The sequence below is a fragment of the Eleginops maclovinus genome, chromosome 7, assembly GCF_036324505.1.
Source record: "Eleginops maclovinus isolate JMC-PN-2008 ecotype Puerto Natales chromosome 7, JC_Emac_rtc_rv5, whole genome shotgun sequence".
NCBI lineage: Eukaryota > Metazoa > Chordata > Actinopteri > Perciformes > Eleginopidae > Eleginops > Eleginops maclovinus.
In genome coordinates, this window is record NC_086355.1 from 3,947,320 (window position 1) to 3,962,774 (window position 15,455).

Genomic DNA, 15,455 nt, shown 5'->3' on the forward strand with positions numbered 1-15,455 from the left:
CTTCAGGGTCATATGGCTGCAAGGGCTGTCAAATCCAAAAATGTGATGTGACTCAAGGCGTCGGACAGCTTCAATATGTGTCCAGTGAAACCAAAGGCAAAACGCGCTGTAGGCTTCAAACACTATACTCGTGTGCAAGCAAATATTTGTGTATGTGTTTGTCAAAAAACATCCTCTTTTTCTCCTCAGAATGAAGAACAAGCTCTGGTACTTTGAGTTCGGCACCACTGAGACCATATCGGCCACCTGCAAGAAACTCAACGAATGCATAGAAGTGGAGGTGAGTCGAAGTCTTAAAATCCGTTAATTGTCACAAAGCACTGGCACTCTATCAAATGTACTCTCTGTATTTAACCCATCCTACTACTTGGAGCAGTGGGAGCTATTATATTCACACAGTTTGTGGTCTGTTGGGAGACTTGAACCAGTTCCCAGCTAAGCCTTATGCAAGACTGGTGACAAAAGTGATAGCTGGAAAACATCTGAGTTTATATATGATGCAAAAACCAACATCCTGTCTGCACTACATGTCAAAATCGTCGCTGTTTTTTTTTACTGACAGCCTTTTAGATGCTGTTGTTCTTTAATGTGTTGCAGATATTCACAACAAAGTAGTTTTCTCATATTAACAAGGTGGGTTATTTATAGTACACCATCAGATTAATGCTCCATAAAGTCACTGATTGCCTCATTCTGTCATACAGCGAGGTATAATCTGTCACCATGGTCGCTGGAAGCACAGCAAGACTCCGAGAAAACACTCGATAAACACACCATTACAAAAACCATTGGGAAAATAGCAAACAACCTGTCTCCATGTGTTTCATTTATTTTAAAGAGCCAATTTTTGGTTTTATTTAGCATGTTTCGTCGAAGTACTCAGGATGTTGTTAGCTAGATTAGTGAATTTCTTTATTTCTTAAACATTAAGCTTGCCCGGTCGGAAAACAAACACATGTTTTAGGGGTAGATTAATACACATATAAATGGTGCTCTAGAAGTTATGCAATTGACATAAAAACATAGTATTTCTCATTGCATTTCGTGAGATGATCCCATTTAAAACGTAAGAAATGTATTTGTTTTACTCACTGTGGCGTATTTATCAAACACTGTACTTCATGCAGGTGTGTGATGTGTTTTATACACCGTGCTCCCGCTTTGACGCAGCATTTGTCAGCCTGATTGAATCTCAAGGACTTTCAAGCCTCTTGACTCTTGGTAGTTTTCTAAAAAAGACACTTGGAGTTTATTTCATCTGACTCAGAAAACCTGGTGTGTCGTGAGTAACACATTCTCTTGGAAACTATAATTTATGGATTCTCTTAAATGTGCTTTTGAAACGCTCTTTCCTGAGAATGCACTGACGACGGGGACTTGTTTAACAATCAGAGGGTTATTGTTTCCACGTAAGGTGACATCAACTCTAATAAGAAACTGAGTGACAGCTGTGTAGGCAGGTAGCAGATCATAAGGGTGGTCATGTGACGAGCACAGGCAGGAAACTTTTGGAGGGCACCTAGTGAGAGGTGCTAAAACAGCGGGTGTAGAAAATAAACGCCAGGAGACAGTAGGGAGGGTTACAGCGGAGGTGTTGTCTTGACAGCTTTTACTGTGAAGCAGCTGCAATAATTGTTTGGCTTGTTTTACTATGACCTCAGCAGGGGAGGACAGGACTTAACACATTCAACAGTAGTGAAGCTATTGTTTGAGGGATAAGTCCTACGAGACCGTTGATCATTACAGGTCCCTTAAGTTTGCCCTGCTAGCATGCGTTCACATGCATGTTAGAAGGCTATTGAGCCACTTGCATACACTCCATACTGTGGACAATTTGGGGTGAGGTTTCTTGCCCAGGGACACAACAACACGCTGACTGCAGTGGGACTGAAACCTACTCTCCCCTGATCGGTGCACTACCCCTCAGCGCCACAGCTTCCATAGATGGATAGAATATTTCCAGCTATCAGTCATATCTATATTTTTTATTGTATTCTATAAACTACAGACAATTTGTGTCTGTGTTGGAATTCAAAGGACACTAGGATGTAGAGATAACGATTCAAGAACATTTTGGAGTGGTCTCTTAATTTCTTCCAGAGCTGTATATTCTCTTCCAACCCCCTAAAACTGGTTTGTATTTGGAACTGACAATCTGCAATACGGCAACGGAGAACCCAATTAGTAGGAGGTGTAGGTCGGAGGCCGGGGCGAGATTAACCTGAGCATTAACAGTTCATGGCGAGTCGGTGGAGAATAGAACATTTTTACAAGCAGAAGCATAAAGATCGCAAAGTGACTTGAATGCATCACGGCACAGAAAGAATGATGTTGTTGAAATAACTTGGTCGGATTATTGAATCACTTGTTCAGGATAGGTACTGCAGTGTGAACAAGCGTTGTAGAGTTGTCCAATACCAGGCTGCTATGTGTTATGTAGTTTTCCACACAGCAAGCATCAACCCTGCATGCTGAGTCACAGCAATGTGTGGTTGCAGTTCTCCATTTGATTCATTTGATGAGTCTAGCCGAGGCTATGAAGCACAATGTAATTCAGAGTTAGGCCAAGAGTGTACATTTCATACAGTATGATTTGACTTTGGCCCATTTATTACCTCCACCATGATGTTGTGCTTTTGGTTTTGGCTCGGCCGGATTACAGAAAAACTACCCGTCACATTTTCATTTAACTTGATAGAAGGGTATAGCCTGAGACACATTTGGAGCAGATCAGAATCGCAGGGCAGATAAAACAGATATTTTTTTACTGAAAAAGGCCTTGATGGAGGTCTGTGCGCTCTGAATGCCCTTGTAGTTGCTTTCTGCTTCAGACAACCGCACATCTGGCCTCTGTCCAAGTAATGCGTCAGGGAGAAAATAAATCTTGCTGTCTTTAACAAATTGCTGGTGTGAAAAGGGAGTACAAGCACGGGTATCTATCTCACTCTATGATACAGCAAATAATACACTGCAGCCTTAATCTCTATGGTATCTTAGATTTGCTTTAGCTATGTCACTCAGGGAAAATCATGGTTATGCTCTGTGATTTCTTGGTGGCAGGGAACATGTCTGCATTTAGCTGGTCAGAACATTTCTATGGTGATAGATGTGGTGATTCTTATTTTCAATCACAGGTCAAAGAACAAACAAGATGGGTGAACAAAAAAAGCTTCATGAATTTTGTTTGACCCTGTAGATTAGATTGGTTTAGCTGTACACAAAACAGCCAATCAGAGACCCCCAGGTGGTTAAAGCTGGGGGGCTTGACAGTGCTGGCAGTAGAGAAGTGGAAGGGCTAAGCTGTAAAGCAGCATTGATTTCAGTGACGGCAGTGAGACGAAACGGCTAACTTAATTACATACAGTACAGCTAAGATGTTCAGTAGATGCTAGAAGAGCCTGTAAACAAATCCCAGTTAAACCATTAGATTACAACCCAGGCTGTAACTGGTGCTGCTGTGTCATCCCTACGTCAACAGAACATGTGAATCCTGCACTCAGTAGTAGTCTTGTCGGACCCATGTAACAGCGTGGTTTACCTGTGAGGTTTGGAAATACATGCTATATAAATGACTACGCAGCAAAGATCCTGGCATTTGACAGTGAAATGCATTGAAGGAACAAAAGACCAAAATAACTTTCCCAATAATATGATTTATACACAGATGGAAGCAACATATGGTGGATCATACGAAACTGGCTATTACGATATCGTTGTATCACAAGTTACTAAATGTTCCAGAGTTCTGTTGTGAATCCCAGAAAAGACCATCTTCATCAACATATATCTTTTAAAATCAGTTCACCCTCATGGATCACACTCACTTGCCATCCACCCTTCCCTCAACCTCTTTAGTTTTACTCCCTTTACCATGCTGTCGATCTCCCCCTCTCCAACTGTTGGGGTCCTTGACCTTGTAACTTCTAAGGTACCCTTTTGACCCTATTGCCTCTTCTCTGTTACTTTTCACCTCCTGCACTTTGTAACCAACACATCTAAATTCTCAGGATATTTTCCCAGTCCTTTCTTGAACAACACACCTGTATCTGTTTTATCAGTATTACTTAGACACTTAAACATGGCTTTAACTGTTTGCGTAATCCGGTTTCGCTCGCAATTCAACTAAAAAGAATCATTTTAAACTCCATTTTGCCCGAGCCAACTCCTTCTTCTCTGTTCTAAATCATAAAGACCTTTAGGCTGCACAGTGAGCAAGCAGTTCCTCCTCTCAACATAGAACAGATTTAGAGTACCAGGCTCTGCAAGGACAAGTTGCTCATGGAAATGTTTTTGTTTCTGATAAGAGGAGTTCCTCAAGGCTCCATCCTGGGCCCTCTAACCTTCCATCTGTGCACAAGAATACTCAATATGCTTACGTGTTTCGTGATAAACTGTCATGGCTCAAATGCTATGTTAAATACCCAGCTACTCATGTAATTTCCCCCCATCTGACACATTTCTGCTTGCCCGGCTGACATCTTGGATTGATTGTCGCGGCACCGCCTCAAGCTCAACCCTTGTCAAGACTGAGCTTGTGTTCCTTCAGGGGAAAGGGTTCCTTCACCCCAGTCCATCACCATTAACAACACCAAGGTGGTCTTGACCCTGTACATCAAAATGATGTTGTCCACAAACATTGCAGAAGTCGCGATGAATTCCTCCTTTACAACATCAAGAGGACTAACAGGGGGAGGCATCCCAGGTTCAGATCCAGGTGTCAGATCCAAATGCCTTGTATTCAACCTTTCCAAATGTTTTCACACTACTCCAATTCTCCCTGAAATACCCTGGCTGTGTTACTGTCTGCATCCAGTTTAGAAACCTGCTCCTTCAACCTTTTGATGTACATGTTTCTTCATTGTCCCTATCTTTCTGTCTTCCTCTCAATATTCCCTCAGTGCGACGGTATCATCTTGGACCTCAGCAACACCTCCTTGGAGGGCATAGCTGTGCTCAACATTCCCAGCATGCACGGCGGCTCCAACCTGTGGGGTGAGTCGAAGAAGAGGAGGAACTACAACCGCATGAGCAAGAAAGTTCCCGACAGGATGCCAGCCAGCACCGTCACGGACGCTAAAGAACTCAAATTCTGCATGCAAGGTGAGTGGAGGCAGATGAATGATGTGTGCAATTTCAACTTTGCATCATGAACGAGACAACAGAGTGTTTAGTAAATAAACAAATACTATTAAATGTATTTCAGCCACAGCATTTTAAAGAGCAAACAAAGAGGTAGAGATGCCAATCTGTGCTCTTCTTAGGCTCTTCTTTGTATCTAATCAGAGGCATTAGTGCAATGAAGACAGACTACCATGTTAAAAACCCTTAAGTGGTCTTTATCTGACTCTAAACTTACTTCCACTCGATCCTGGTCTCTATTAGGTGAAGCACTTGTACAGCTTGTGGTTTATTATTTCCAATCTGACCTCCGCCTGGTGTTAAATCTGCAGTGCCGCTCATACGGTGACTTTCTCTTCACACAAACCCTTCGACTCTGTTCTACATTCATAAAAAAATCATATTTTTAGACTCTAACAGGGTCAGGCGGTGCACCACCACTCTAATATCACCGTGGGAAACCCTGCACTGTAGTTTGAGTGATGTGATTTTGAATCAAGGTTATAACCAAAGTAATCAGCCTCAGCAGGGTGTCTGACCCTTTACTGGTTCCCGAATGTGTGGCAACAGCTTGTTTGTGGTTCGAACTGGAATAACACAAGTGTGATTCATAGTAACCTTCTATTCACTTCTCTCTGTAGCTTTAACTTACTTAAAATTGACTTTGGACGTTCGGAAATGCATTAGGGTTCTTGATACTCAATGGGTCTGTTTTTATCTGAGATGAGAAACCATTTTCCAGTCAGGCTTTGAAAGGGCCAGCATTACCATTTGGTGCTGCCTGGGTAAATAATGTTTTCATCTGATTACACTCTGCTATCCATCTGCTTATTTTGAACTCTCCCAAAGTTCACTCTATAAAACTGGGCCTTTGACTCACGTCATTGCGGCATCCATTAACAGACGCTTCTTTCAAATTACAGATTTAGGAAACACTTTTTGGCCCCTGCTATTCCTGAGAGCTTCTCAAACAAAAAGTGCCGGCCGTTTCAGAAGATAATCACTCTGTGCGCTCTCTGTCCGACTGTAGGGTTTACCTGCTGCTACTGCACACAGGTCAGTTTACTCTAAGAAGTAAGACTTAAGAAAGAAAGCAAGAAAACCTCTGTGGCTCTGGAGCTTTTTTCAAGACTGAGAAAATAAACAATGTACTTCCCCAGGCCCTTAGCTTTATGGAAGTCAATAAGAAATGATTGGTGGACTTCCTTAAATGTAATATAAGTTCCTGTTTCCTTGAAGATATATTTGACTGCCTAATTCTTGTGTAGTTTCTTTCTGAGGTCATGTTCTTCCTCAAACTGCATGCATGACTGAAACAGGGTTTATATCAAGTCAAGGACAGTTCTCACTTCACCCTCTCTTCGTACTTCTCCCTCTTCTTCTTCTACTTCTTCTTGAGCTCTATCATGCAGTTTCTGTTACAGCAGCAAGAAAAACCGTACAGTAGCACGAAGGTCCAAAGAATATTATATTCAGACATATTAACATATATTATTTAAGCAGCTTTTCTTTGCATGTATGAACTATATTTTGAAGGTTAAATGTAAACAGTTATAGTCCTTGCACCAGCGATGGGGTAATTGGTATCCAAGAAAGTCCGCTAAATTCAGATCCGGTTATAAATGTGCTTTGTGTTTATTCAAAACTGTTTATCAGTACATGTTCTCTTATAATCTATACATATCTCCAGGACGAGTGACGTCCAGCCGCTGGTTAACTCTGCCTATAATGTCCACAGGCATAAAAATAAAACGCACTTTATGCTCTCGTCAACGTTTGTTCTCGATCGTCCCACTTTCTCTTCACTCCTCTCTACATCCCTGCTGACTGAACTAAACCTTGTTTCCATGGAGATCTCAGGGCTATACTGAAGTAAAGACCAGATGCGAGGAAGAGCAAAAAAAGACAGGAGAAAAAAGGGAAGACATGGTGAAAGAAAACATAGCGGAAGAAGCAACAGCCGTGACGTGTATACAAGTCAGTGGTTGTGAAGTGATGGACTTTACCTCTACGTAAAAGAAGTCTTTGAACTCATACTGTGTGGTTTAAGTATTACTGGGGAAGGATATGACAGTTCTCTTTCCTCTTCCTGCGGATGTCTTAGTGTCCACATCTCGTTTCTTTCTCTGTGCTAATTGTATCATTACCTGCTGTTTTAAATGGGAGTCAATGTTTAAAGAGGTTCATATCAGTACTGAGTGTCTCTCCTGGGACATGTCTCCATGCTTTAAAGTTCAGAAAGCTCTTTATTTTTCTCATACTGCCTGAGCTGCAGCACCTCTCTTCACACTCTGTCTGAAACCAGAGCCCAGTCTGCTCTGATTGGTCAGCTAGCCGGCTTTGTTGGGATTGGTGAACCGCTTAGAGATGCCCCGCCTCTTAGCCTATCACGTACAATGTGTTGTACCGCTAGCCAACGGAAGTGCGAGTGTTACACAGTGATGTCAGTTTGTTACGGAGAGACATTTGGGATTTTAGCCCTTGCAAACCATTTACATGCACACAAACCTATTTAAAAGGAAAGGGAATAACCCACAAATCACAATAGGGCCCCTTTAATTGCTGGATAGCCCATTTAAAGCAAATGTTGTGTCTATTCAGTTTGAAGAAACTGGCTAAAAGCAGAGCAAAATGTATTTTAGCTACCTTCTAAAAAGACCAACCTAAAATAATTCATATCAGTTTATGTGTATGCTATATTTATAATATATACCGTGAGCTAAAACTGTTTGTTGTGCTCTTTTCAAAGCCGCCAGACAGAGACAGTAATTTTACCTCACAGATTATGGAAGTTGCTGCCTTGATCAGTCGGTTTCATTTTGCTTTTGTGTGACTTTGAAACACATACAGTAAAGTGAAGTAGATACAGTTCACATCACAATGTGGTCATTTCTACAGCCCCATTATCTGCTGCCTCCAAAGGATCCACAACTCCAAATAGTCTATTTATAGCCACAGCTCACACATCAGACGTCTCGCACTGTGCACACAAGCAGACACTTTTCTCTCTGTGCACACAAGCAGACACTTTTCTCTCTGTGTGAATGCGAAAGCTTTTGCAGCCATTGTCTCATCGTTCATCTTGTAAATCTTCCACCTTCAGTCTTAACTCTTGACGTAAACACGAGCTGTAATCCTGATGCAGCCTCTTAAAGAAGTGTAACCAACATGTCCTCACAGGATTGTCCTGATCTCATTACATGTGCTGACCAGGAAAAAACATTAGCCCTGCACATTGTAATACAGTCTAATGGCCCTGTAGTCTAGGAATACCTGTTATCAGGTGAATATTTAGGTCGTTGTTGGTGTGAGGAAGGGGTGAATGCAGGGGTTAATGTTCATGCGTGTCCACATGATCTGTATTCTGTCATTTTAAATGAATAAGTGTTGTATATGTAAGCAGACGTGCAATCCATCGAGGAAACTATGCAACTCCAGCTCCTCATTTACATAAAGATGAGGTTACTTTATGCAAATCAGGGGCCGCCTCTCTTAATCTTGAGTAAAGACAGTTTTAGTGAATGCATGACTTATTTTCTCACCTGAACCGTTTTCAGAAACACATTTTGATGAACTATTCTCATGATATAGGAGAAACTGTTTCTAAACGAGCTTCCATGTTGGTCTGTTTGAGAGCAGAAAGGCCAAGAGTAAAAGCATTCATCCAATCCATGACCATCAGGTGTCCAATGCTGGGAAACGCTGCAGCCTGAATGTTGCTGTGGACACGTTACGTTAGTTTTTTGCTTATGTAATGCGTATATAGAAAAGGTTACTCGATTAGTTAGAGGATAAGAGGATTGTTTCTTAATTGGTGTATTGTTTAAGTCATTTATCAAAGAAAAAGGTTTTCCTCTGTCGTACATCATTTGGTTTTTCTAGTGTTGGACAACAGAGGAATTTTCTCCCATTCAGGCTGTGGGTTTCTTGGGTTTATCTTTCACATTTTATAGTCAAACAATTAATCGTAGAGCAATCCTATCGATTAAAAACATTGAGCAATCCCATCAATACAATTACAACCCCAAAAATGTGTTGAATTATTGCTTATTGACAAATACTGCTTTTCATTGCAACGTTGCATGTTCATCAGACATATAAAGGTTTCTCAAAATAAATTCTCTCTAGCCAGATTCTTTCGCACTTTACACACGTAGTTGCATTTTTAAATGCTTGTATAAAAGTTCAGGAAACACTTTTAATGTCAGTAAAACTTCTCAATATTTCCGTGTGAATTCACTCTCATCGGGCAAGTTCTACGGTGTCTGATGGAATCTTGGTTCTGCAGAGTTGTCCCTCAGGATTTAACCTTTATCAAATTAGCTTCTCCTGCTAATGCTATTTGGAAACAGGACTGAGAGAGAGGACTGCTCTAGTTTCAGGAGGTATCTGCCTCAGTCTCTCTTACAGTGTGTGCGTACACTATGGCGTGCCTTTGTCAGTGTGTAGCGTGCCTGCATGTTTATCATACAACTAATTGTTTATGGCAGTTGCTTTCTCTGGCGCAATAAACTAAAGCTTTTAAATCCATTTGCTGCAGTTAATGCAATCAGCCAGGGTTACCCAGAGTGACTGTGAGACGCCCTGGGCTCTTCTGACCTCAGTGATGAAACTTCAGTTCTCTGAGTCACTGCGGATCGCTCTGCTTTTTGTTCTGCACGGACAAAACGGCAACTGGGACAGGCGCACAGAGACAGCCTATAGTAGCTTTTATTGTTATACAGTCACTTGAGTCATAGAACTGTTAATCATTGCATGTATTAACCAGTTTGAACAGTATGTCCGAAAACTAAACGAAGCAACAATTATTTCTCTGTTCCTCCATTTCTGTCATCCCCCTTTTTTCTAATAGATTTTTTAATCTGTTTTTTTACATCACTTAACACTAAACACATCTGAGATATTCAGTCTCAGGCTTCTGACCCATTTAGAGAAATAATGGCTGAGTCATGTTAAGGTCAAAATGTAAAAAATAGACACTCTGTAACGTCAAGCAGCATGACTCACCTAATAAACTAAGGACCCAACACAATGAGGAAGTTATTTTCAAAAATTGTACATTTATAATCTTTCTTTCCCAGAACACGGGGTGTAAACTCTTCCAGCTGCACAGGGACAACCGAGCGTTACGAAGCATCTTTTCTCCCTTCTTAAATAACTATATTTTTGTAAATCGTCCGTGATGCAAATACATTTAATAAAATAAAACTGCATTATTTTTATTTTGAAGCGTCACAAACCCACAAAAAACTCTTGACTGAGAGTATCTTTATTTCATTTTTGCCAGAAGGTCATCTTAATAATATTGCTGCTGTTAATTATTTTGGTGACAATAATCACGCAGAAAACAATATTAGAATTATACACTTCAGAAATATCGACCCAAAAACTGTTGAAATCACTTAGAATAATCACTAAAAAATAAACAGATAAACTAACCTAAGTTTCCGTTCAGTTTGACTTTACTTTAATGCCCCCCTGCACATTACTCTTGTAAATTGTCCCCTGTTTCTTTATTTGTTCCAGCAAAATATTGTAGTTTTAGACGGGAAGCAAACACCTGATTTCTATGTCAGGTAAGGAGAAAACATACAGAACATTTTCTAACAATCTATACTCAAAACCTGCCTCCCGTTTTGACATCCAGGTGTAAACTATGCTCAATGAATGTGACAAAGAAAACCTTAGAGTGGACGTAAAGCCTCAGGTTTCAAAATGTGTTGCGGTGTTAAGAAAACCTGTCTGGATGTGTAAGTGACGTGAGGTCAAAAGTCCGCCGTTGTCAGCCGAAGACGGATAACGGTGAGAGGAGCAGACAGGAACAGGATCCACATCTCCCTGCTCCTCCTCAACCCTTATCTGTGCACCATCGCTCCCCTCCCATGTTTATTTCCTCCCTGCTCCTGGATCAGATTTCCTCAATTTCCTGCTGTGGATTGAGCTGGAGAGGATGCACATAAATACAGAGGATGTAGCACGCAGAAGTCCAGGGATGGAAACGTGGGAACTGTTGCTGCTGTACAATGGGCTGGACTTACCGGCATGTTACAATCATGTTGTGGTTTTTTCAGTTTCCACAAGTGCAAAGAAAGTCTGAAATTTGGAGTTAATAATCCCAGTAATGCTCAGTTACTTCAACCTTAACCCTAACCCTCCTTCAATTAGTCCAAACTAGGCTTGTTTTCTGTCTTACCAGCAGTTGCTAAGTCCTGCTTTAAGTGCAATTTTGTTGGACCTTTACTTGAGTTTTTCAATAATAAGCTTCTTTATATTTCCTGTTCACTACAATTTACAGAAATGGACAGCAAGCCAGGTGGGAAGGAACAACACTTAACAAAAACCTTTGGAGTTGCTGTTAGGTTTGTAATCCTGCTTTTATTTTAGAGCTAAATGAGCCATATCCAGTCCATGTTTGTGCCCTAAAAAAGGGGTGTCCAAACGTTTTTCACCGAGGGCCACATACAGAAAAACATACGGAGAGCTGGGCCAGTTACAGAGGTCAATATCGCCTCATAAGTTAAGTTATAAGTTAGCAAAACAAATCAAATGCAGGTGAGTAATGCGCGATACCTGAAAACACTTTCAGAAAAGAACAGCCTACATCCCGTCTGTCTTAAGGGCGTCATTTATTTTGTTGGCAGCTCATTCCTTAAAACAGGAGCCTCAGACTGCTGATAACAAGAGTAAATATGAAGGTTCCATTTAAAGCTCGTTATAGAAGTAAGTTATTGGGGTTCTTTATATCAAATAAGATTTGTTAGAACATGTTTTGAATTTTAAATGACAAAATTTATTTTAAATTGGGCTCATTAATATATCTGAACATGTACATTTGAGAAGTACAATATAAGACAAGCAAAAGGTTAATCTGTGGGTCATATTGCATTATACTTTTAGAATTTGCAGAGGGCCGATTCAAAATGGCCTGCGAGCCGCATTTGGACACCCCTGACTTAAAAGAAAGACCTGAATTTCAGATCAACCCTCCATCAAACTCCTGGTATACAGTAAAGGAATTAAAGAAAACAGACAGAGTTTTTTTTTAAATCACTTGCTGATAAATATAAGTTCTTTCTGTCAGCAGAGTTTTCGTCAGCTTTATGAAACATATGTCCACCTTATCTTTAATGTTGTTGAATAGCACCTTTAACGAGGCTGTAGTATTTCATCATTACGTCTTTGGATGAGTCCTTTGTAAAATAAATGACGTCACTGTTGAAGAGTAGAACTAAGGCTTCCCTCAATTATCCAGGACTATAGAGGCACTAGAAAATGTGTAAGAAAAATTGAGTTTGGGCAAATAGATTAGAGCCAACTAAAGATCATCTCTCACAAACTAAGTAAACTTTATTCATTTCATTTGTTGACCATGTTTTAAAACTGAGTCATTGTTACTTATTCTGTTATTTCTCTCCTTAAAAGGAGGTGAAATAAGTACTTGAATCTTGCTTAAGTAAAAGTAATAATACCATAGTGTAGAAATGCTCTGTGACAAGTGAAAGGTGGGCATTGAAGATGTTACTCAAGTAAAACTACAAAAGTATCAGCATCAGAATATAAGTAAAGTACAAAAATAGAAAATGCTCATTCTGCAGAATCACAGTATTATTGATTATTTTTGCTGGATTTCATTTAATGATCTTTTAATATGAACATAATTTGGATTACCAGGTATCTTAATCTATTATAAAAAGCTCAGATAATGAATTTCATTTAATAGTTGTATTAATTATATGAACTTGAAAAGTCACTGTTCTTGTCAAATAAATGAAGTAAAAGGTGCAGTTTTTACTTCCAAACTGAAGTGGAATAGAAGTATGGAGTAGCATAAATTATAAATACTAAAATGCCTTAAAAATGCACTTACTGTAAGTGTAAATGTACTGTACTTAAGTGTGCATGTAAATATCCTTAGTGACTTCCTGCCCCTTAAGGAGGCCGTGCTAACTCATCTGTTCTTCCAATCATTAATTAGTGAAATGAATGAAGTCTTTGGCAGGACACTTTAAGAAACGTGCTATTTCAGGTATGTTCTTCCCATTGCGTCTCTTCTCCGTGACTCATTTGTTTTCTTTCCCTGCTCGTCCGACTCCCTCCTCCTCCCCCACATCACACCCCCTCACCTGCTTCCCAAGGTCCAAGCTGTGTCGCACCATGAAGCGGGCTAAATTAGGCCGATCCCATCCAGAGACTGCATATTGTTTTCTTCTCACACGACAGAAAACAGCATACTATAATTACTTCTGAACCCCCCACCTCCTCCTAACGCATTTGTGTGGCTAGAAATAAACGTTTCCTGTATAAAACAAACTGCTGACTCGCTCTCAGTGGATGGTGGGAGAGTGGACGACCTTCCAGTGATACATTTACTCCAAGTTAATCAATCCCCATCTGTTAAATGGACACTTAAAATACAGGGGGAATAAAATAAGTGACATTTCTTAATATAATCTGTTCTCTCCCATGGTTGTTTTTCTCCCATCTGGTAAAAAGTGCTCATGTTTTCTGGACAAAACTGATATTTTACTGTCTGGGTGTTTAAATGGAGGGATGGATAGATAGATAGAGGGATGGATAGATAGATAGATAGATAGATAGAGGGATGGATAGATAGATAGATAGATAGATAGATGGATGGATGGATGGATGGATGGATGGATGGATGGATGGATGGATATACTAGCAGCAAGTACAAGTTAACAATAGAAAGGACATACTGTAAATCAGTAGAATATTTAAATAACATTCAATATAACAAATATATATTGAATAAATTGAGTACCCTACAATATACATTCTCCCTAGGATACAAGAATATATAGAAATATATAAAGACACACATTGGGTCGGCTTATATAAACATTACAACTGTGCAAAGTAGCTGCAAATTGTTAACAGACCATGTAAGGAGTGTGTGTGTGTGTGTGTGTGTGTGTGTGTGTGTGTGTGTGTGTGTGTGTGTGTGTGTGTGTGTTGTAACATATTGTTCTTTGACAAAAGTCCAAGGGCTCGCCCCGCTACCTTTACCTCTGTTGGTGCTGGCGAGGTGAGCTTCAGTTCCTCGTGACCATCTGCCATGACTCGGACCACCCTGAGACAATAACAGGCCGAGGGGGGGGAGGAGGGGGAGGAGGGTATGTGGGTGGAAATAGGAAACACAAATATGCCTGCTGGTAATTATAGCCCAACACCTCCAAGCTAATACACAATGAAAAGCTGCAGCTATTCCTCTGGGGGATTTTTTAATCGTCTTCTAATTGAGGCGTTGATATAAATATCTCATTGGTGAATTTTAAAGCCACATTTTGATTTTTGTCATAAAAACCATGAAAAGACTAAACAAATGCTGCAAAGAGAAGGAGATACATGAAGTCTTTGTGAGATGCCTTTGTTGTAGTTGAGTGACTTGATAGAGTGCTGCAGGAGTCATCATTTTACCACTTCCCTTTCCCTCGTCTCAATGTCAATGTTATTTTTGGACGTGTGTTTGGTTCGATGCCTGAAATAAGGTCTGTGGTTAACAAAACACTTTGTCCCACGACATTTAATATGTCAGGAAATAACCCACAATGTCTGAAGCGTCAAAAAAACGCAGGTTGATAACAAGTTGCCATCGACGAAACGTTAGCCGCCTTTAGCTTAGCGGTGGAGCCGTGAAGTCATGTGACCGTACTGTAGTTCCTCTATAGCCCAACATTAGCCGCTTTTAGCTTAGCGGTGGTGACGTGAAGTCATGTGACCGAGCTCTAGTTCCTCTATAGCCCAACATTAGCCGCCTTTAGCTTAGCGGTGGTGACTGAAGTCATGTGACCGTGCTGTAGTTCCTCTATAGCCCAACATTAGCCGCTTTTAGCTTAGCGGTGGTGACGTGAAGTCATGTGACCGAGCTCTAGTTCCTCTATAGCCCAACATTAGCCGCCTTTAGCTTAGCGGGGGTGACGTGAAGTCATGTGACCGTGCTGTAGTTCCTCTATAGCCCAACATTAGCCGCCTTTAGCTTAGCGGGGGTGACGTGAAGTCATGTGACCGTGCTGTAGTTCCTCTATAGCCCAACATTAGCCGCCTTTAGCTTAGCGGGGGTGACGTGAAGTCATGTGACCGTGCTGTAGTTCCTCTATAGCCCAACATTAGCCGCCTTTAGCTTAGCGGGGGTGACGTGAAGTCATGTGACCGTGCTGTAGTTCCTTTATAGCCCAACATTAGCCGCCTTTAGCTTAGCGGTGGTGACGTGAAGTCATGTGACCGTGCTCTAGTTCCTCTATAGCCCAACATTAGCCGCCTTTAGCTTAGCGGGGGTGACGTGAAGTCATGTGACCGTGCTCTAGTTCCTCTATAGC

The 15,455-nt window shown here is 40.8% G+C and overlaps 1 protein-coding gene across 1 annotated transcript in view; it reads left to right on the forward strand.

Annotated features, from left to right (window-relative positions):
* The window catches only part of LOC134867322 (diacylglycerol kinase beta), a 103,499-nt gene that overhangs the window by 70,532 nt on the left and 17,512 nt on the right, over positions 1-15,455 (forward strand). The window contains exons 21-22 of the mRNA XM_063887802.1: positions 190-280; positions 4,899-5,100. Coding sequence (XP_063743872.1) covers positions 190-280; positions 4,899-5,100 — 293 coding nt within the window. The remainder of the gene's footprint in view (positions 1-189; positions 281-4,898; positions 5,101-15,455) is intronic.